At 36.2% G+C, this 24,620-nt stretch overlaps 1 protein-coding gene across 1 annotated transcript; it reads right to left on the minus strand.

The window, feature by feature from the left end:
• Positions 1-19,839: 19,839 nt before the first annotated feature.
• On the minus strand, positions 19,840-23,375 carry LOC125867952 (serine--tRNA ligase-like). The gene is made up of 9 exons (XM_049548542.1): positions 23,243-23,375; positions 22,639-22,709; positions 22,260-22,421; positions 22,073-22,178; positions 21,704-21,897; positions 21,390-21,493; positions 20,924-21,107; positions 20,288-20,464; positions 19,840-20,181 (listed from the first exon to the last, which is right to left on the minus strand). Exons 1-9 carry the CDS (start codon positions 23,361-23,363, stop codon positions 19,981-19,983), a joined length of 1,320 nt encoding a protein of 439 aa, XP_049404499.1. The 5' UTR covers positions 23,364-23,375; the 3' UTR covers positions 19,840-19,980.
• Between the last annotated feature and the right edge of the window lie 1,245 nt (positions 23,376-24,620).

Genomic DNA, 24,620 nt, shown 5'->3' on the forward strand with positions numbered 1-24,620 from the left:
ATTATCTATAAAATTATTTTGATATAAAATCTTTATCTTCAAATAAAGCTTTACAAATATAAATTTAAATTAATTTAGAAATATCGAACGCCGAAAAAGAAATAAAGGACAATAAAGGAGTGGAAGAGAGGAGTGGGGCGTGGCCGTTCTCAAACCAGTTAATTTGCAGTTGAGGTCTTCATGATTTGATTTTAGACCAAATTCAAATTACATTTCTACCCTTTGTTTCATAATAATTTTTTTGTAGTCATTTAATTTTGTGATGTGATGTATTGATATTTATATTTTTTCGTAGCAAAGGCTATTAATCAACCACGCATTTCCATATTTAATGGAACTGTTAGAAATGCATCTAAAAGGAAAATGCCTTTATTGACTAAAGAAAATGTCGAGATTATTTTTTGGATATTAATATAAAGAAAATGACAAGAGTCTTCCTCCAAAAGTTAATACGTCATAAATCATAATATTATAAATGAGTCGAGTTATGATAATTATTTACTACAATTATAATATGTTATTTTTTAAATCTATGTAAGCACAATCATTTTATTATTAAATGAGTCGAGTTATGATAATTATTTACTACAGTTATAACATGTTATTTTTTAAATTTATATAAACACAATCACTTTATTTTTAAATAAGTCGAGTTATGATAATTATTTACTATTATAACATGTTATTTTTTATCTCTATAAACGCAATCATGTTATTTCTTAAATGAGTCTAGTTATGATAATTATTTACTATTATAACATATTATTTTTTAATCTATATAAAACATCATTTTCTTTTTCAATGAACCGAATCATGATTATTATTTACTATTATAACATGCTATATTTTTAACCTATATAAACACAAACATTTTCTTTTAGACAGCGTGACCAAAAATATATAAAAAAACAATTCTGTCTTTTTTTCCCTAAACATATGTTCGATTTTCTTCTTGACTATTCATTGTTATTTTTTTTCTTAACTTATATTAATATATAATATGTAGTGTTCTGTATTTAAAAAAAAATATTTTTACGTGTGAAATATCTTTAATAGTCCGTTTGCAATTGGTTTCTTTTATTTGTTTTTAAGACAAAAAAGCTTTTACGTAGTTCTCTAATGTTTGAGTAAAATAATAAAAAAATGCTTTTAAAACACTTATTTAAAAGCTAAAATAAAAAAAATAGCTAATAAGTGATAGTTTAGGTATGAAACTCACACTCTCAATAATTTAGGTATGATTTTTTTATTAAAAAAAAGACATTTTAAATGTGTTTTTCATCTTTATCTCTACAACTTTTGATTATAAGTTATAAGCCAAAAGTCAATCTAAACAGACTCATAAAATAATTTCCTTGGCATTTACAATTTGTGATCCTTTTAAGATGTTGTTAACTAATGTGTCAACTATATAAATAAGCATAAAGCCATAAACCTCCTCAAATATATAAAATTGGCACAACTATAAATAATTTTTTCTTTTTTCCAATACTCTAAATTCTTGTTAGTTAATTTTTTTTATCCCAATTATGCTCTTTCAAACTTAAAACAAAGAAAATAGGAGAGTTTTAAAGTTAAGCTAATTCTTTAATAAATATTAAAGAACAAGAATAACTAAAAAAATAAATATTAACTCACTTCACTAAAAAGAAAAAAAATCATTCTCAATAAATACATAAAATTAAAAAAATTAATTCAAACTTTAATAATGAATATTCAAGAAATAGGGCTGTTTTTAAGTAAGAGAAAAACAAATTTAATTCAAATTTAGTTGCGGCGTGGCCGTTCTCTAACCGGTTAATTTGCAGTTGAGGTCTTTAATGGTTTGATTTTGACTAATTCAATTACATTTCTACCCCTTTTTGCATAAATCCTTTTTTTTTTGGGTTATATATTCAGTGTTGTATTGATATTTATTTATATGGAGAATTTAATAGCTCAATTGGTTGGTTATGTAAATTTTCACATGATTGATCTCGAGGGTTCAATTTTCCACCTTGTAATTTCATCCTCTATTTTCTTTTTTTTCAACTCCAATTTTTTTAAAAAGTAATTTTATTTGAGTTAATACATAAAAAGGTCCTAAATTATTTTTATTTTCATAAGCAAAATAAAATTGAGATGGTGACACATGTTTGCCCGTTTGATTTAAGGACATACACGGTTCAAAAGTATGACAGTAAGGATATATACAATCTTAAAGTATAACGGAAAATACATACCATTTTCTAAAGTTTGAGGTATATTTGGCCTTTTTTCGTTCTTAGTTTTATAAAATCCAATTAGAGCTATATGTGATCGTTCTAGCAAAGTTCAGGCTACATTTGATCTTTTTCACACATTTTTTTTTACTTGTTTGATTCAACGCCTAATTTGAATTTTAACTATCTCACTTCTAGATCTACAATTTGCTTATCAACATTTGAGTTTCTTATTTTTATTTGTTTTTCCTTTCATTTTTAGTGTAAATATATGAGAAACAAAAAGAAAAAAGTGTGATGGAAAAAGAGAAAAAAATTAAAAATAATTTTCTTGCTGCTATATTAATAATAAATTAAAAAAATAATTTTTTTTTAAAAGAAATGAATTTAAAATAAAAAAATTTCACTCCGGTTAGATCAAAAGGGTATATCTAGGCCATTTGTGTAATGATATAGGTATATATGAGCCACTTTTATAACGAAAAATATATTAGCTCTAAATAGCAAAGTTTTTTTTGGGAACCATGTAAACATTACAATTACTAAAGCAAAAACATACACCTAAAGAGCCCTTGAGCACAACAACTGCGTCTCAAGCCTCCAACAAAACACAAAACTAGTTACACTTTCAGCCTTTGCAAAAAAACACTACATCTGCTAGCTCTCTTTGATGAACTAAGTATTTCTATTATATGTAAAATCTCCTTCTTAATTTGTGTGTGTATCTCAGTTGTTTGTATATGTACTCCTTTGAAAATTTTCCAGTTCTGGGCTCTCTAAGTATGGTAGATCATTGTCCCCTAACTCGCAGCTATCACTTGTTTCTGAAACTGCTTCCATTTCTTCCTTTTAATTCTCAACATTACTTCTTTCACCTCCCCTAGTTTTATAGGCAAGCATGTCCACTGTTCAACATTCCTCTAAACCTCAGTGAACCATGGGCATTCACTGAACAAGTGTTTGGCTGTCTCCAGCTTCTGAGCATCACATAAACAACAATTAGCTTCCTCCACTGAGATGTTCATCTTCAATAGCCTTTCCTTAGTTAGCAATCTATCTTGGACAACTAACCACATAATAAATCTATGTTTAGGTTGAGCCACTACACTTCAAATACATTCAACAATATGTGAACTATTGTAGGTCCCTCTAAGATCAATATAGATCCTTGTGATTGAGTATTCACTTCCCTTAGTCAGCCAATACCTATCTTGTGTATACTAACTTTGTATTTTTCCTTTCATGGCGTGAATCTTCCTCCAATACCAGCTGCTATCTACCGGAGCTTTGTGGTTCCAAACATCCTCTCCTGCTTTCATATACACATCATGAACTCACTTGACCCATAATGAGTCCTTATTGACAATTAAATGACATAACAACTTCCTAACAGATGCAAGGTTCCATAAGCTGCAATCTTTGATATTCAACCCTCCAAGCTTCTTAGGCAGACACACTTTACTCTATGAGACTAGTGACACCTTCTTCTTTTCATCAGACCCACCCCATAGGTACTCTTTACATCTCAGGACAAAGACTGATCCCCAAAAACTATGAATTAAATAAAACTGAGTTTATGACTTGAAGCCTTCCAGCATATGACAATTGCTTGGTATATGTCAATCTGATTCTGGATGTGATTTTGTCCACTAACTGTTGGCATTCTAACTTACTCCATCTCTTAGATGATAGTGTCAGTCCCAAGTATCTAATATGCAATTCTTCGAGTGTAAACCCAGTCCTTAACAGTAGCTCATTTTTCACCTGATCTTTCATTCCAGCTCAAAAATACTTGATTTCTCAATGTTAGCAACTAGTCCAGAAACATTGCTAAAGTGTGAAAGGGCCTCTATTACTCTATTAACAGACTCACAATTTGCTTTACAAAATATCATCAGGTTATCGATAAATGTCAAGTGTGTAAGTTTTAGTCCTCTGCACATTGGATGAAATCGGAAATCAGGCAACATGCTCATGGTCTTCAAAGTTCTAGACAAATATTTCATCACAAGTATGAATAGAAGTGGTGAAGCAGGGTCACCTTGCCGTAAACCTCTTTGTCCTTTAAAAAAACCATAACTCTGGCCATTAACTTTTACTGAGAACTTGAGAGTTTTAACACAAGTGAGCATCTATTGGACAAAAGCCATATCCCTCCATTACTTCCTACAGAAACTATCAGTTTACCATATCATAGGGCTTCTTTAAGTCTATTTTCATCAAACACCTAGGAGATGTTGATTTTCTATTATAGTGCCTTAAAAGATCATGACAAATCAACACATTATGCACCATAGATCGACCTTGTACAAACTGCTTGGTTCTCATCCACCTGCAACCTGCAACCTAGTGCATAATAATTTCTAAATGCATTTGTATATAACATTACAACATGAAATGGGTCTATACTGACTCGCAAATTCTGGATTTTCCACTTTAGGTATTAATGCAATGAGGGTGGCATTCAATTTTTTCAATAACCTCCCATTCTGAAAAAAAATCCATAATAACTCTTGTGATATCGTCTCCTATAATTAGCCAAGTTGCTTTGTAGAAACCACTACCAAACCCATTAGACTCAGGGCTCTTGTTGCTATTTATCTTGAACATTGCTTCCTTGACCTCTTTATCAGAAAATGGTCTCAACAACTCCATTTGATAATCTACAGTCAAACAGGGACTATTCTAAATGATCCTTATTGAATCTCTACTCCTTCTACAAGTTCTCATACCCAAAAGCTCAGTGTAGTACTTAACAAATATGTTAGCTATTTGTGTAGGATCGGTATGCCAAACCCCTTGATCATTTTTTAGTTGAGTAGTGCCCTGTTGCAACCTCATATACTTGATTACAAAATGAAAATACATTGTGTTGTCGTCACCTAATTTGATCCATGTAGCTTTACTTTTTTGTTGCAAATACATCTCAGCCATGTAAGATGATCTCTTATACTTCTGGTATATTGTATTTTCTTCCATTTGGAGCTGCACATTTGAAGGATCAGCTTGAAGTCTCCCCTGTACTTCTTTTAATGCCTTTCTATCATCACTTGCCTTCGAGACAATGTTTCTGAAGTGTTGAGAGCTGAGTTTTCGAAGCTCCTACTACATTATCTTCAGCTTCTTTACTATCTGAAACATCTTGCACCCTTCTACATATTCTGATAAGTTATGTTCCTAGATGTTTTGATGATCTCCTAACAAGTGCAGGGACCTGGTCCTCTGCAGAGTATGAATACTCGTCCAGTATCAAAGTGCTGAACAACTGTAAAGCTGTCCACATCAGAAAGTTGGTGAAGCTGCAGAGTACTTCACCAATCATAAACGACGAGGTTGTTTGTACGTTGGATAATAACTCCTCATAGTATATATCAAACAAAAAACAACAGTATTCATCATTCATTCAAAGAGAGATACTTTCAAGCTTCAAAACAACAAGGGACCTGATAGAATTGCTTCTAATTGCTTTCAGTACCAGCTGCATTTGTTTGCTTGTAATAGTGCCTATATTGTAGGATTTGTTTCACTTGTTAAATAAACATTTCAAACTTGTGTGAATCATTGTAAGAACTAGGTTAAGGGTAACTTAGTTTCTTACTCTAAAGTCTATATTAATCGGTTAGGATTAGTATAGTGGGCAGTGTTGTATCTGCTCTGGCTCTGCTAAGCAATAAGAGGTATTGCTTAGTGTGGAGATTAGCAGGCTAATCTCATTGTGTAAATTGGCTTTTACTTTTGCTTGGAGAATTTTAATGGAAGTAGTTTGAAAAGTCCTATTGAGAATAGATCGTGGTTTTACTCCCTTGAGGAAGGAGGTTTTCACGTAAAGTTGATTGTTAATCTTTACTTTCAGCATTTGTTCTTTACTGTTTATTATTGTAACTGTGTTGAGGACCTAGTCTCATCTACATAGGTGGATGCATACATTTCAACAAGTGGTATCAGATCATGACTTTTCAGTTTGATTAACACTAAGAAAAGAAAATATCCTGAAGGAATGGCTGCTCCACCAAATATGGAGGAAGGACAATCTTCTACCAGGCCACATCATTTCAATGGCCAATACTATGGATGGTAGAAGAATCGAATGCATGATTACATCAACGCTGAGGACTCTGAGTGGTGGAACATTATCCTTGATGGACCATATATTCCTACAAAGGAGGTGAAGGATAGAGAGCTCACCACTACTATGGTCAAACCAAAAAAGACTGCAATGAGGCAGACAGGAAAATGATGGAAAAGAACTACAACGCAAAGAAGATTCTAGTATGTGGAATTGGAGCAGATGAATACAACAGAATATCCACTTGTGAGACTGCCAAGGAGATTTGGGACTATCTTCAAACAGCCCATGAAGGAACCCAGCGAGTGAAAGAGTCTAAGATTGATATGCTCACCATCTTTGAGATGAACTCAAGATTCACCTCTATCACCAACGAGCTAAGAGTCCTGGGTGAGCCTATTCCTGTTAGCAAGCAAATTCGCAAGATCCTCAAAGTGCTTTCTAAATCTTGGGAAAGCAATGTGGATGCCATAACAGAAGCCAAAGATCTAATGACTCTTTCCATGGATGAACTAATTGGGAATCTTCAGACCTACGAGATGAACAAGAAGTAGGGGATGACTTTGAAGGAAGGAAAGAAGGAGAAGTCCATTGCTTTGAAAACATCTCAAAGTGAGGTGACTGAGGAGGAGGATGAGATAACGTATGTCACTAGAAGATTTCAAAAGATCATAAAGAAGCATGAAGGTTTCCAAAAGAAAACCTCTACCAGTAGAACTGCTACTGCAAATGATATGTGCCATAAGTGTGGCAAGCCTGGTCACTTTATGAGGGACTGCCCCAGTCAAAGGCAGGAAACTCATGACACCAAACCTCGCAAGGGGGACCTGGTCCCAAACAATGTTCATAGGAAGGCTCATGCTGATCAGTTGGTAAGAAAAGCCTTTGCTGTATGGGGAGATGATTCAAGTGAGTCAGAAGAAGATGCAGAAAGCCATGATGATGTATCAATGATGGCCATTGAAGATGATGAAAATGTTTTCAACTCCATTTTCTCCTTGATGGCTAAGTCTGATGATGAGGAAGATCCAGATGAGGTAACCCTTTTTTATCTTAAGGATGATTTAGAAAATTTTCTTGTTGAAAAATTGAGGAAACTTGCTGCCCTGCTTATTGATTTTGTTGATGAACGAACCACTGAAAACTTAATGTTAAATGAAAAATTGAGTTTGTGTGAGGATGAGAATTCAGCTCTCATGTCTCAAGTTTTTGAAATGGGCTTAAGGATAGGTACTCTAGAAACTAACAATATAACTCCTAAGTAGGATCCTGGTACTTCAGAGAGTGGAAAGAGAAAACTTAGCATCTTTGAGGAAGAATTGGAACAAAAGCTTAAAATTTCAGAGTCTAAGCTAATTGCTTCTCTTGAAACTAATTCCCAACTGAGAAAGGATCTGTGTAGGATCAAGGAAGAGCTAAGCCACTCTCTAAAGTGGACTGATTCCTCTAAGACACTCTCTAACCTGTCTAATCAGAGTTTCAATGAAAAGAAAGAGATGAGATGCAAACCAAAAGAACCTTCCTATAATCCTCATAGTAAATATGTGTATTTTTTTGATAATCTGTTGTGCACTCACTGTGGGCGTAATGGTCATCTAAAAGAAAAGTGTGAGAGTCTGAGAAGAGCAAAAGAAAAACATGTGAAATTTTTCAGATCTGAAAACAATGATAAAAGGGAACACAAGGGACCTGGTCCCTGTTATCGTTTCAATAAGAACACTTTGCCCTCATGGACATGAAGGCTTCTTATCAAGCCTTTTGATAGTTATTGGGAACTCCGTTTGAAGTAGGTTCCTAAATCTAACATGTGATTCTTATGCAGAAGAGAGGAAAGAGTCAATACTGGTATATGGACAGTGGATGCTCAAGGCACATGACTGGAGACACTTCAAACTTCCTCTCTTTGAAAGCACACCAAGGTGGTGGTGTGTCGTTTGGCGGTGGAAAGAAGGCTCTATCCTTGGTATTGGCAGGATAGAGAGATCTGCTGATAATTCAATAAACAATGTACACTATGTGGAGGGTCTAAAATGCAATCTTTTGAGCATTTCACAAATCTGTGATAAAGGAAATGAAGTCAAGTTCATGGTTGATAAATGTTTGGTTACGAATCGCATTACCAAAAGGTATGTCATGTCTGATACTAGAGTTAAAAATATGTATGTTGCAGATCTGGATTCCATTGAGGGAGATGATTTGTCTTGTTTAAGTGCTCAAACTGATGATGCAAATCTGTGGCATCAGCGACTGGGTCATGTGAGTACTTCATTGCTGAACAAACTTGTTACAGGGACCTGGTCCGCGGATTGCCAACACTAAAGTTTTCGAATGACAAAGTCTGTGATGCCTGTGCTAAAGGGAAACAGACTAAGTCATCATTTAAGGCCAAGAAGGGAGTCAGTACAACGAGACCTCTAGACCTGCTCCACATAGACTTATGTGGACCTATCAGAATCCAAAGCAGAAGAGGTAAGAAATATATTCTTGTCATTGCTGATGATTTTTCCATGTTCACTTGGAACATGTTTCTGCGAACGAAAGATGAAACAACTGGACAACTGATCACATTTGCCAAAGCCATCCAATTGAAGATAAATTGCAAGATAGCCAATATCAGATCTGATCATGGAACGGAGTTTGAAAACTATCTACTTGAAGGGTTTTATGCAGAAAATGGAATCAATCACAACTTCTCAGCGCCAAGAACTCCTCAACAAAATGGAGTGGTTGAAAGAAAGAATAGAACTCTGGTGGAGATTGCTAGAACTATGCTGATCGATTTAGGACTTGTAATGAATTTTTGGGCTGAAGCAGTTAATATAGCCTGCTATGTGACAAACATGTGTCTTATTAGATCTATCATCAAGAAAACACCTTATGAGATATTAAATAACAAAAAACCTTCAATTGCTCATCTTAGACCATTTGGGTGCAAATGCTTTGTGTTGAATAATGGAAAGGATGATCTAGGCAAGCTTGATGCCAGAAGTGATAAATGTGTATTTGTTAGGTATTCATCTACAAGCAAAGCGTACATGGTGTTTAACAAATGGACTCTTTGTGTTGAAGAAAGCATGCACGTCAAATTTGATGAATTGGGTATAAGAAATGAGAATAATGAGGACTACGAGGTTGAGGAGCTGATAAACAAGTAGCACGATGATCAGGGTACAAAAGAAAAGGATGCAGAACACTCAGGAAGACTTGGTCACTCAGGTTCATCACATGAAACAATGTCTCAAAATCTTGAAGAAGGTGAAGGTGATTCTGATGCTGACAAAGAAGAAGAGATTACCAGAAAGTCCGGATGGAAGCATAAATCTTCACATCCACTGGACAATCTCATCTCTCCAGTTGACTCAGGAATTCAAACTAGATCTAAATCAAGAAATCTAGTTGCTCACTCACCATTCATATCATCCATTGAACCAAAGAACATAAAAAAAGCATTGTAGGATGTAGACTGGGTAACTTCAATGCAGGAGAAACATCATTAGTTTGAGAGAAGCAAAGTGTGGCACCTGGTCCCCAGACCAATTAACAGAACTATTATTGGGACTAGATGGGTCTTTAGAAACAAACTTGATGAGCATGACACCATTACTAGAAATAAATCAAGGCTTGTGGTGCAAGGTTACAACCAAGAAGACGGGATTGATTATGATGAGACCTTTCCCCTATAGCTAGAATGGAAGCCATCGAAATCTTAATAGTGTTTGCCGTCCACATGGAGTTCAAGTTGTTTCAAATGGATGTAAAGAGTGCTTTGTTGAATGAGAATATGGAGGAGGAAGTATATGTCAAACAACCCCCAGGCTTTGAAGATGCATACCTGCCCAATCATGTGTTGAAACTGGACAAAACTTTGTATGGGTTAAAGCAAGCTCCCAGAGCTTAGTATGAATGCCTATCAAAATTCCTGCTAGCCAATAGGTTCAAGAGAGGTAAAATTGATAACACTTTGTTCTTGAAATCTAAAGGAAATGAATTGCTAATTATGCAGGTGTACGTTGATGATATCATATTTGGAGCTACTTCAGACCCACTGTGCAAAGAGTTTGTTGTTTTGATGAGTAGTGAGTTTGAAATGAGCATGATGGGTGAGCTCACTTTCTTTCTAGGCTTACAGATCAAACAAACATCTCAAGGGATTTCAATATGCCAAGAGAAGTATATCAAAGAGCTGCTCAAGATATTTAATCTTATTGAGACAAAGGTGTTGGATACTCCTATGAGCACAAATGTGAAACTTGATAGAGATGAAAATGGCGTGGAGGTCAATCAGACCATGTATAGGGGAATTATTGGGCCACTTATGTACCTCACTGCAAGTAGGCCAGACATAGTGTTCAGTGTAGGGATGTGTGCAAGATTTCCAGCAGCACCAAAGGAGTCTCACCTGAAGGCAGCCAAATGTATCCTGAGATACTTGAAGGGAACTCAGGACCTGGTCCTCTTCTACCCTACTGGTGACTCTTTTGATCTTATAAGCTATGTTGATGCTGATTATGCAGGTTTTCTAATTGATCGAAAAAGCACATTAGACATGGCACACTTCCTGGGATCAACTTTGATTTCATGGGGAACAAAAAAATAGAATTTCGTGGCATTGTTTACTGCAGAAACAGAGTATGTGGCTGCTGCATCATGCTGTGCACAACTACTGTAGATTAAGTGGTAGCTGGAAGACTTTGGTGTACTCACAAACACCATTCCTCTCATTTGTGATAACACCAGTGCTATGAACATGGCTACAAATCCTGTCCAGTACAAGAGGACAAAGCACGTAGATATGAGACATTACTTTCTAAGAGAAAATATTGAAAAACAACATGTGGTGATGATATTCTGCAAGACTGAAGATCAATTGGTTGACATCTTTACAAAGACCTTGAGTAAATAATGTTTTATTAAAAATAGAATGAGGCTGGGGATGCACAAGATCACCTAATTCCTTGACAAGTTTGCACAAAAATCCTCCATGTTGATTATGTTGAGGAGGGCAGGTATCTATACTTGTTTTAATATGTGTCATAAAAGAATTCATTTCTGGTACCTTAATGCAGGTATACACTCATGGTTTGTCTAGCTGAAGGGAAAGTTAAATCACACAAGCAGAGTTACAAACTGAAAGAAGGACCTGGTCCTCGTGAGGCTAGTATCATTTATACTACATTGTCTAAATATCAACATCATTGCCACGTGTCACTTGCTCATTCATCGCGCCAGTTTCAAATGTCCCGTCGCTTTAAAACCAAAGGTTGCCACTATTGGGACCCGATCCCTTTTAACTTTAAATACTAATTCTCTCCAAATTTCTCTCAACATTCAAAATCAAAGGTCGTCAATCCTAAATCTTCTTCTAAAATCTCAAATTTTCTCTCCATATTATGATTCTCTCTTCTTTTCAAAATGCCTAACTCTGAGTCATCTTCAAAGACTCCAATCTCCCAGGAAGTTGAGAACCCTAGTTCATTCGGATTCTCCATTCCTACTCCTGAGGATTCTGCCTCTATTCCAGTATGTGGGGCTGGTGAAATGGATGAGTCTTTCACTCCTCAGACTGAAGTTACAGCCTCCCTTGTTCCTCCATCTGACGAAGTCTTGGTCTGTTCCCCCACCCTAGTGTTGTCTGGTGACAAATCTCAGAATTCAGAGGCTCAATCTGTGGCAAAACCTAGTGCTGAACTTCTTTCTGAAGAAACAAAGGTTGGGTCTATGGCTGTGTCATTGACCATATCTGAAAGACTGTTTGAAGGAGATCTGCTAGAGGGAAAGGGTCCGGACTCTTGTATACTAACATCAGGGGTAGAACTAGTGGTTGTTAAAAGTTTAGCCTCACTAAGAGGAGATACTCAACCCACATTGTTGGACCAAGAACTGAGGTCACTGGATCAGGTCCCTCACAGAAGTGAACCTATCTTCGACCAAACACCAAAATCCTTAGATGTTGGGAGAGATAAGGAAGAAGAAGAAGAGATTCAATTAAAATGGAACTCAAGGGGAATGCTAGAAGGAAACAAATCTTAAGGAAATGTTCCTGAGTTGGAAACCATTAAAGGCACACCTAGTATTGTCATTGTTGATGAATCTGCTAAACAAGAAAAGGAGCGACAGAGAAAAGGGAAGGGAAAGTTGGTACTGACTCATCCTAAAGGAGACAAAAGAAAGTATGTTACAAGAAGTGAAACACAAAAGGTTATATGGACTGCGATTGTAGCAACCAAAGCCCAAACTGAGAGAAATAGGAAGAGGATGAGAGAAGGGGTTGAACCTGAACAGCCTGCCTCTGCTACCTTGTCCATTGAGAACAGTGAAACTGAATCTGAGGATGCTGCCAAGTATGTGGAAAAAAGGAGAAGAGAAGTTGAGGAAGAAAGGGTTAAATCCAAAGGAAATCAAAAAGGGGGAAATAAATCACCTGCAAAGAGGTGAAGGTTACAAAGCAGACACCTCTTGTAAAAGGAAAAAGACAGTTGAAGGAACAACCCGTAAAGGGACTTGGTCCCAGGGTTAAAAATCAAATCGAAGAAAACGAATTGACTAGAGAGGAACGAATAGAGAGAATGGAGCAACAAAAAGTATTGAATGGTAGAGTCCTTGATCTTGACATTTTAACAAAATTTGGGATGGCCAATCTGGTTGATGCTGTCACCATTCAAGGATGGAATCATCTTTTTGAATCGCCAATTCCATACCTGCACGAACCTGAAGTATGTGAATTCTTCTACAAGATGGAACTACTGGAAGGGGGTGAAATCAAAACTATTGTCAAGAATGTGGAGATTCTTCTTGATGAAGAAACTCTAGGAATCATTCTTGGAGTGCCTGTGGTAGGAATTCGAACTATTGAGGGCTGTAAACCAACTGGTGATTTCTCGAAGCTTGCTACCAATAGAAAAGAGGTCAAGCTTACATGGCTCCCTAAGAAGTTTTTCAAAGGAGAGTATCAATTGATGTTTGAGTTTATTAACAAAGTAATGGTGCCCAAGACTGAGAAAAGAATAGTAGCATCCGCTGTCGATCTCTTTCTTATGGAAAAGCTTGATGAGCTTGATGAAATCAATCTCCCTGCAATCATGCTGGAACACATGCACATGATAATGACATGGAAGAATGCTAAGCACGACATTCCCTATGGTTATCTGCTAAACTTCGTTTTCAATCATTTTGAAGTCCTACTGGGAAAATGGGTACCTGGTACCACTAAGCAGATGTTCACTATGCCTACTCTATTAGAATGTGAGTGCATTGAGGGACAAGCTAAGGGCAGGTATCATGTGGCAGATGTTCTGGAGTAGCAGACTACTCTTAAAAGGGAGGTGACTGATCTCACCAAGATTCTAATCGATAAGGAGGTTGAAATCACTAGGCTCAAGTCTGAATTGCAGAAGGCTGTTTCTAGAGGACCTGGTTCTAGTAAGGGTCATGAGCAGGTGCTCACAGAGCTGAGTGATGAAAACACAATGCTGTTGAAGACAAATGTCTCTCTCAATGAGGAAATCAAGCCCCTCAACAAGCAACTGATACAGCCCCATGAGAGTGCCAATGAGCGCATGATGTTGTTGATGCATACTTTTAATCCCTCCCCTCCTCTGTCCTAAATGTGTATTGTCTATTTAGTTGTCTTGTGCTTTCTCCATCTTGTACTCTTGAACTCTTGTGGCTTTGTGTGACTGACTACAGTGGTCAGTATTTGTGATCTAATGTTATTTATGGTTCTGCCACGTTCATGTGTGGCTTGATTATCTCCTTATGTTGTCATACATATGTTCTGTGTGGCCTATGACCCTGAATTCTTGCATGCCTCACATTTTAACTTGAATATGTTTACTGCTCCACCTTGTCAATAATGTCAAAAGGGGGAAGTTTTGTTTGCATTTTGTTCGGGGATTAAGGGGGAACTGGGGAACTAATTAAGAGGGAATCGATTAAGAAGGAATACCAGCTATTGAAATTGAATGAATGTTTGTTCACTCATGTGAGGAGTTAATGCAGGTTGTTTGTCATCATCAAAAAGGGGGAAATTGATAAGTTATGTTCCTAGATGTTTTGATAATCTTCTCACAAGTGCTGGGACTTGGTCCTCTGCAGAGTATGAATTCTCGTCCAGTGTCAAAGTGCTGAACAATTGTAAAGCTATCCGCGTCAGAAAGTTGGTGAAGCTGCAGAGTACTTCACCAATCATAAGCGACGAGGTTGTTTGTACGTTGGAAAATAACTCCTCATGGTATATATCAAACAAAAAACAACATTATTCATCATTCATTCAAAAAGAGATACTTTCAAGCTTCAAAACAACAAGGGACCTAATATAAGTGCTTTTATTTGCTTTCAGTACCAGCTGCATTTGTTTGCTTGTAATAATGCTTATATTGTAGGATTCGTTCCACTTGTGAAAGAAACGTTTCAAACTTATGTGAATCATTGTAAAAACTAGGTTAAGGGTAACTTAGTTTCTTACTCTAAAGTCTATAGTATAGTGGGCAATGTTGTATCTGCTCTTGCTCAGCTAAGTGATTGGAGGTATTGCTTAGTGTAGAGATTAGCAGGCTAATCTCATTGTGTAAACTGGATTTTACTTTTGCTTGGAGAAAATTAGTGGAAGTAGTTTGAAAAGTCCTGTTGAGAACAGGTCGTGGTTTTACTTCCTTGAGCAAGGAGGTTTCCACGTAAAGTTGATTGTCAATCTTTACTTTCAGCATTTGTTCTTTATTGTTTATATTGTAACTGTGTTGAGGACCTAGTCCCATCTACATAGGTGGACACATACATTCCAACATATTCACTCCACACTTCCTGAACCACTCTAGTAAAATTTGGATGTTGAGCTCATACATTACAATAATGAAATTGTTTCTTCTCTCTTGGCCCCTCTATCATCCATGTTATTTTAGCTGGACAATGATCATTGATACCTTTAGGTAAATATATGGCTTTACAAGAAGGCATAATATTCAACCACCTATTATTTGTGAAAATCCAATCTAACTTTGAAAATATCCTTTGATTACTACCTTTATCATTCCATGTATACTTACTTCCATCATACGGAAATTCAATCAACTCACACTCCTCAATACAAGTATGAAAGTCCACTATGTCTGCCCATTTTATAGGATTGCCCCTAATTCTGTCTTCTGCCCTTAGGACTGAGTTAAAGTTACCTAGGATCATCCATGGCTTATGACAACCTCTATGATATGCCACTAAGTTGCTCCAAAGACTTCTTCTCTCCTCTTTTGTGTTAAATGCATACACAAACGTTAGTGCAAATGATAATTGTAATGGAATATAAAATACCTCACAGGTGATATGTTGAGCTGTCATGTCTATTGTGTTCACTTTATAGTAGTATGGCCTCCATATAATCCATATTCTTCCATTATAATGCTCCACCAAATTTGTAGTATAACTCCATCCTCCAAACAGTTTAGCAGCAACTTGATCAATCTTATTACTTTTTATCTTTGTTTCTAACAATTCAACTAAACCAACATATTCTTCACTGCAAAGGAGCTTCACCTCCTTTTGCTTATTAGGGCCATTCAGCCCTCTTACATTCCAACTTAACACGTTAACCATCCCCATAATAGGGTATGGATTCAGTGCTAACATTTCCAACCTGTCCGAATAGATTCAATCTCTTATTATTATTAGTATTTCCCCAACTGCCTTCCAACACCTAAAATGAATTTGAGTTTTATATTTGTTTATATGCTTGTTGAACCCCTATATTCTTGCTCTTCCCTGCTTTTTGTGGTGTTACCCAAACTGTCTCGTCATTCTGTTTTGCTGTTGTCACTTGTGTTTGATTTCCATGTGAATTAATTGTTGTTTCCTGGGTTTGTTCCTGCTGTATCCCCTGGTCGTTTGAAGTCCTGTCTTTGTGTTGTATCCCTCTTTTTGCATTTCTCCATTTCGATATATCTCCTCCATTTGCAACCATTTTTTTCTTCCTACATATATCCACTACATGGCAATACTTATGGCAATGAGTGCATAATGTTGGTTTCCAATCATACATAACTTTCTGCTCAACTACTTGACCCTTCTCATTTTTGAACACGACGAGTTTGGGTAATTTAGTAGCCAACCCCACCTCCACCAGTATTCTAGCAAAGTTCAAACCATTCTTCTTCTCGGTATTATTATCTACCATCATGGGCTTCCCCACCAAGCTCCCTATTTTACTCAAAGCTTTAGGACTCCAATACTTGATTACTAGCCCTGGGAACCTGATCCATAAAGGGACTGTATATAGCTCATCCCTAGTTAATTCCATGTCAGGATTTCATGCTTTCACTATGAAGAGTTTGTTATCAAAATGGTATATGCCACCTTGGATCACTTCATCTTTCCCAACTACTGTTTCAAACCTCACAAGAATCACTTCATTCTTTAACATAGCTACTTTGTTAATTCCATGCTTCCCCCATAGCCTCTGTATATAACCTTTTATAACTTCAAATGGAGGGTAAGCCCCCAGCACATAACACACAATAGCATTACTCTAATACTCTATTTCCGAGCTAATGCCATTGAATTAAATTTTGACGACATGTGATTCCCCATCTAGTAACGGAGCAACATACTCTAACTTATAACCATCATTTGACACTTTATTAATATCAAAATTATCCCATACAGAGTTACGAACCTTCATTGTTTTATTTTCATTCTCTACTTGATCCGCCTATGATTTCTTCCCGCTACTTGCTGAATCTGCTTGGTCCAGCCTTTGTTGTGCTTCCCCAATCTCCTCCCAAATTTGTTTTGCTACTTTCTGCGTTTCCTTAACTAGACCTCGCTCAATTGTTTTTCGCCCAATAGTTTGGGTTTTGATTGTTGAATCAGCTGATTCTCCAACAACGATGTTCCACTGCCCTATCTTTGATCCTCCGTTCCCCAATTTCACTGTTTCATTCGATCTTGCTGCTTGCACTGCTGAAGAAGTTCCTTCCGCTACCACCTGAGTTGATTTCCTTCCTCTTTGAGCTTGTCACGCCCCGAGATTACCCCTGAAACGTGGATACAGGACCTAGGACCACAAGTGATCCCAAGCTAACCCTGCTGGCCTGATCATGAGCATACTAAAGATAATAAACTGATGTGAAAGATAAAATCATACATAAAATGAAAAGATGGGGAATACCCATATACTATAACTGAGATATATGAAAACTGATGAGTTTAATACAAAGAATATATTAACTCAATACTAAGCTGAATCTATCTATGTCTGAAAATAGCCTCTAACTGACTAGAAATGTTGGGACAGGCTCCAGCTAAGTCTAGCAAAACTGAAACTAAGGACTAAATACTGAAAAAAAAACTCATGACTATTGTCCTTGGAGAATGAGGACTCACCACTGATTTTGCTGAACTAGAGATCGGGAATCGATCTAAGCGTGATCTGGATGCTGAGAACCTGAACCTACATCACGAGAAGATGTAGCACAGAGTATGCGTCAGTACTTGAAAGGTACTGAGCATGCATGATAGAGTAAAGCTGAAATAACATATAACTGAACAAAGCAAATAAACAATGACATAATCTGAACATGATATAGATACTGAATGTTGAGATAACTGAATGCAGTGACCAATTTATAACATGCTGGATATACTGATAAATTGTCAATGAAATAGGATTTGACTGAAACTGTGGGAGCTACTAATAACCGACATAAAACCACATGAGCTAAATGTGGAGTCCGATGTATACGCCCCATCGAAAGGACCCAATATACCCGGCCAAAGGTATAGAGGCATGCTGGTGTGATCACTAACTGATATGATGCCCACAGAGGGGACTTACAACCTACGTGGCTAGTAGTTCTGGGACTATTTGGGTACACTGAACCCTAGTCCAACTCGGTATTATGCTACTTCCAATGGATTAAGTAATTAACACATAATGACTGAATTTCTGTAAGTTATTGGATAGCTCGAACTGAACATGCAAATTGAGAATGCAACAATTAATTTGATAATGATGCATTCATAAACTGAGGCATGTATAACTGAATATTGAAATATCTGACCTAGCTTGTGTAATTCAAGAACTAAAGAAATACATAGTTAGGGTTCTGAAATTCATGCAATAAACTGAGCAATAACTTGATAATCTAATTTGGAACATTTAAATAAATAATTCATGATGATCTGTTGAAATTCTAGAAACTCTAGGTCTGTTCATAATCATGGAATCAAAAATCTGATTGAATTCTAGGGACCTAATAGGCGAAAGGAACCCACCAGTGAAATCCTACATACCTGGTGACGAATTCCACAGAGAAATCCTTTGATTTTTGGGCTGGAACTGAAGAAAACTTGTTGCGTTCTTGAACTAGGGTTCTTGACTTCTTTCTCCTCTTACGTTCTAATTTCTCTAAGTTTTGGTGAATGATTTGACTTAGGTAAGTTCTAGTTATGTTTCTAGGCTTAAACTGACTAAAACCTCATGATTTAGGGTCTAAACGACGTAGCTTAAGGGTCCAACGAAATTGGAAAAGATCAAAAGACCCCTGACTTAGCTGCTGTCAGAGTGATCGACGGATGGAACCTACGGGCCGTGGATCGAATAATGGTCCGTGCTGGTTGGCTGTTGTTTGCATCAGAGGCCGGGTAAAGGGGCCCTCGATCCACGGACACAGACCACGGACCGTGGTCTGACCTACTGACCGTGGTCTGACCTATTGACCGTGGGTCGAGACTAAGCTGATTTTCTGAGCTGGGTTTGGGGAGGGGTTGCAGTGGTGAACCACGGACCACCAGCACAGGCCGTGGTCTGACCTACGGTCCATGGATGGCAACCGTGGGTTGCACCTGCAACTTCTCAAAATCTGCATTTTGGTCTATCTAGGATATGGGGTGTTACAGAGCTGCTGCCTGTGATTCCTGAGCCATTAGAGCCTTCTGGGACGGGATACGCTCCCTCCTCCCCATGGAAGCGCAGTTTAGTTAACGTGCGCCCAGAGAGAAGCTTCCATACCCCAGAGAGGTAAAATTAACAAAGTTAAAGGAGTATATTATACCCTTTTCCCTTTTTCATTGAAATCACATAGTTCTGAAAACTAAGATAACTGAATTCAACTATTATTTCACATTCTGATTATATGGAGCAGCACCATATAAAGTGTTGGAAATTGCAGAAAATTTTGCATATATTATGTAGCTATTACACATCTATGCATCCTAGTTACCAGAGGACTCATTGGACAGATGCATCACTCGAACCGAGTACTATAGAGAATGAAGATCCACATGTCAGTGACTTTTGAGTTAAAAACCAAAGTTAAGTGACTTTCTAAGAAAATAGTTCATAGTTGAGTGAGCATTTGAGATGTTGTCTCTAGATGGACAATAGTCGATATTCTAGGAATCGATCCTGCTGGAGGAAACTAGTGGTACCAAAGAAGTTGTGCAAAAGAAAGTGCTCAAGCGTTTAGATGCAGGAATAATCTTCCCTATTCTAACATTAGTTGAATTAGTCCAATCACTGTTGTACCAAAGAAAGGAGGGATGACTCTGGTGAAAAAACGAGAATAATGAGTTGACCCCGACAAGAACAGTACCATGTTGAAGAATGTGTATTAATATTATTAAGATGGAAAAACAATCTAGTGCACATAACACTACAAAACTGGTTAGTATAGATCAGTAATTAACAAGAACTAAATGAATATCTAAGTTCAACTAAATTCCCTTTCACTTCTTTCCTTTAGCTTCTTTTGCTGGAGGGTCCTGGAAAGGCATGAATGTCTTCCCACCCATGTATGGCCGTAGAACTTCAGGAATTTCAACTCCGTCCTCCCTCTGGTAGTTCTCAAGTATACAACACATAGTCCTTTCTGTCGCTGTAAGGGTCGAGTTCAATAAATGCACGTACTGCTTCGTTTGCTCATTAACCTAAGGAAAAAAAAAATTATGTTAAGAGTAGTTCAGATTTAAGTGAAGCTAAATAGCTAAAACATTTGAAACCGAAGCTAATGAATGAAGGGGCAGGTCAAAATACCTTCTGTCCAAACCGAATTTCCAATTTTCTCGACTGGTAATCTGTGCAATCTGAGCAGGACACAAGCTCTCTATAAGTTGATGATACAGGGTACCATCCTTCTAAATCATACTTCTTTGCTGCTGCGTCATTCAGTGCGCCAGAAACAATAGCCACAATTTGGTAAGGAAGCTTTAGCTGTGAAAAAGAAAAGAGCTATGTCAAACCAAGTTTGAGACTAGACAAAGCACTAGGGGTGACAAAAGGTGAATTCTTACTTGTTGTTAGTCAAGTTGTGCACAAGTAGGTCTGTACTTGAAAAAAATACTATACAGAACAAGAATTATGATACTCTAGGACTCGAATATTCAGGACTTCATTATACAGTTGACAGATTAATTTGCAACTCAATTATTCATTACCACTATATCTTTAAGCAAAAATTTACAGAATTTAACAGAAAGAGTCACTTAAGCAAACAATTTTGATGTCAAAATAGCTAAATTAGGAGTACAATTTACTGAACAATTAAAACATATATATCAGAAACAGATGGGCTAAATGTGATAACCTGATTGGGCTAGATTGTTTAAGCAGGTTCAAGGCATCAAAGATGCTTCTAACAAAAGGGCAATATACCGAGAAAATTAGACGTACCTGCTGAAAGAATTCCTCTGAATTTTTAATCATCTCCTCATGCATATCCCAGGAGTCATTGCCATTTGGACTGGTCAGACAAAACTGTTCCACTTTCTCAAACTGGTGGACTCTAAAAATGCCAAGCGTGTCGCGGCCATGTGAACCAGCTTCCTTGCGGAAGCATGTAGAATATCCAGCATACCTGGTGGATGGCATAGATTAGTCCATAAAAGCCAACGGGCAATAGAGGACAAACTGTTGGATGTGAAAGACATCTATTGTTCAAAGCAAATAAAACATTATCGTGATAGGCAAAAGACTGCATAATTCAATAGATGCTTTTTATGAATGTCAACTAAGTATTGTAAGTAAATTGCTCCTGATTTTTCAATTATATGATAACTCGAGCCCCATTCTTTGATAGATGATCACTATGCATCAGATTCAATTTGTTAAGGTGGAGAACTGAACCAAGAAACAATACCTTAATGGAAGCTGTGAAGGATGAATCCAGTCATCCAAATGATAAGCACACAGAGGTTGTTCAGCGGTGGCAATCAGATATTTATCATCTCCTTCACCAGTGACCTATCAAACATAAGATAAGAGTTACTGTACGAATGAAGAGTATATTGGAGATTTTTCACTATGACAGAGCTGTAGCGATCCTCCAAATAAACTAACATTGTTTTCAAAGGCCTTCTAAGGCAGTTACGCCAAACCAATTATTGGCATGAACTGCACTATGAGTGTCTATTGAGTCCATGTACCTGAACATACCGAGAGAGATATATATACCTTGTAAAGTTCTTCATCAAACTGAGCTAATTGAGCACACTTTGCCATAATATCTTTCCTCATGAAGAACGGAGTCTGCAATGGAGTATATTCCCTCTTTTCCAAGAAATCAAGAGCAAAATTAATCAACGCTTGATTAAGACGTACACCAGCCCCTTTCAGATAGTAACCTCTTCCTCCAGCAACGTTAGCACCTATATATTTCAGATATCCTTGCATTAATCTTGCAAGTCATTATACCAATGACAAAACAATATAATATGAAACGTTTAATTTTCACTTCTCAAAATCAAAATGCTGAAGCGCAATCCATAAAACCAGTGCACATAAAAGATGCATAATCCCATAAGCTCAATATACAGCCCTTACCCTTTGCTATGTCAGCAATTCCAAGATCTTTAACGAGATCAACATGGTTTTTCAGACCCTTCTCAGTCCGCTTCTCTCCCCATGACCGGACTATAACATTATTTGCCTACAAAATGATCATTGTTAAAACAGAAGATTTTATTTTAAGCTCGCGTATTTCACTAAAAAAACCAACAAATCCACATACCTCATCATTACTAATTGGCACCGAATCGTGCACAAGGTTACCAATGATTTCCATCTTTGAATACAAAGTGGCTCGAACCTCTTGTACCTCTGCCTCCTTCTTTTCAATTTGTTGCTTGTTCTTTGCAATGTCCTTAATATTTTGACTTGCATCCTCACCAGACTTCATCAAAAGGAAACAAACACGATTCAGTTAGAAAAGGACCATGACATATAAACATTAGAGAGACGTACATAATACATATTATAATGCTACAATCTAATCATCGTCGAGTTAACTGCTCTGATCACTCAACTAATAGTTCTTATCTGAGAAAGTCAAGTTTCTTTATTGAATAATTGGACAGATGAAAAATTGAACAACTGAATAGAACACTCACATTTTTTAGCCTGGCAACTTCTTTACTGATCTTTTTGAAATCTTTCCGCAAGTTATCAAGCTCAAACTGCCCTGAAATATACACCAATATTCATCCCTTTGATTTTCTCCACCAAATATTTGAACAATAACTTATTACCATCAGTTTTCCATCAAATCATCATCCAATTTGCTAATATTGTTATTAATCTTTGGTAATTCAGCATTTCGAGAGAGAAAAAAAAAATTAACTTTGACAAAAATTTTAAATTATTAATTTTTGTGACTTTATTAAATATGTAAAATACTTTTCAAAAATCTTAAAAATTATGTATCCGAATGCATATTTTAAACAAATTCGAAATCCGAATAAAATAATATAAATTGGAAGGAGGAAGCATATAGTTTCTTAGGTAATATTTATCGAACCAACTTGTCTTTCCCCATTAAGAATCTGCCATGCCCCGTCCTATCCTACCTTGTCCTGCCCGTTCCAGAATAACACATTACATAGAGATAAACAAACTATTTAACGCCAAATTTACACACAAAAACGGCGAATTCCTTCGACAAAAAATTATATTGTTTATACGTAACTCAAATAAAAAAAGGGAAAGATGAATTACTGTGACGCCATTCTTTGTCGAGTTGAATCACCTGATCCACGAGAGTGACGTCGCCAAAACGACGACGTTGGGATTCACGTATAATTTCTGGATCTTTTCTGAAGAGATTTATGTCCAACATTTTGAGAGAATTTTCGTGGTCTTCAAATATAATATGACCTTTTTTTAAAAAAAATTATATATAGAGAAATAACATTAAGTTAATCCTAATTTAAAAAGGGCAATAATATTCTTTACCTAATAGGATTATAATTCTTATAAGTTATAGCATTATAAATTACCATATTTATATTTATTCCCTTTCAAGTTTCAAACGCCACAATCTCAAATTCTCATTGAAAAACGCCTTTTCAATATTATTTTTGTTATTTTAATTTTACATGAGAAAATTTAGTATATTTGTTTTTTTAGCAAAATTTCTTTATTTTTAATCAGATAATTTTGAGTTTGTTCAAATTGAGTGATAACTTTAATGTGGACTCTGCACATAAAAAAATCAAAATCGAAAAGAAAAACGTAACGTAATGGGACCTATTTTTGCCACCTCAATGAAAAGATCCAACGTGGCAAGGATAGCTTGTTTCAGTCTATTGTCCTTGTTATCAAAATCCTCTCTGTTTGACAATTGCTTTTCCTTTTTTTTTTTTTGTTTAATCATATCTTTTAATTCGATAGTCTAATATTTATCTCTCGGTTATAACACCGTTCAAACTTTAATTTGGGTAATTGAATGTTTTTTTTAAAATAAATTTCTAGTGTTCCCTTAAGGAGTAGGCTGAAACAGACAATAATTCGTTGACGTATTTACTTCAGTAAGAGAATTTTGAAAAAAAAGAAGTAAAAGAAGAATTATTTTTTTATTTTCTTTGTTCCGCCTTAATTTAATTAGTATAATTTTTTTTCAAAATTGTGCATCCCAGTTTAGCTACGCCCTTTAGTTATAGCTTTATTACTTAAATGTGATATTTGAGTAAATTTTGTAATTACTTTGAGTCAAAAATTGACGATCATCATTGAAGGAAAATACTTCAATTATAGACATCCCAATGATATGAACAAATATTGAACCCATGCACAACACAGATTTTTCCACACTAGTTTGTAAGAAGCCACACTTCTAACAAGTTAACAATTTATATCTTTTTGCACACAATTGGTTAAATGTGTTAAAATATTAGTTACTATCTTTAGAGTATTAGCAATTAATTCTTGTAAAAATATTTCTCTAATTATAGTATTAAATGATCTAATCAAATAAATAGTTTTTACATCTTAATGTAAACAATTTGAACTTCTTGTTATTTACTTAAACCTTTCAAGTTTCAACTCTTGCGGCCAAGCTTGTCCACGAGAAAAGAAAGATTGTCTTTCTTGTCTG

This window comes from Solanum stenotomum, chromosome 6, assembly GCF_019186545.1.
Source record: "Solanum stenotomum isolate F172 chromosome 6, ASM1918654v1, whole genome shotgun sequence".
NCBI classification, from domain to species: Eukaryota; Viridiplantae; Streptophyta; class Magnoliopsida; order Solanales; family Solanaceae; genus Solanum; species Solanum stenotomum.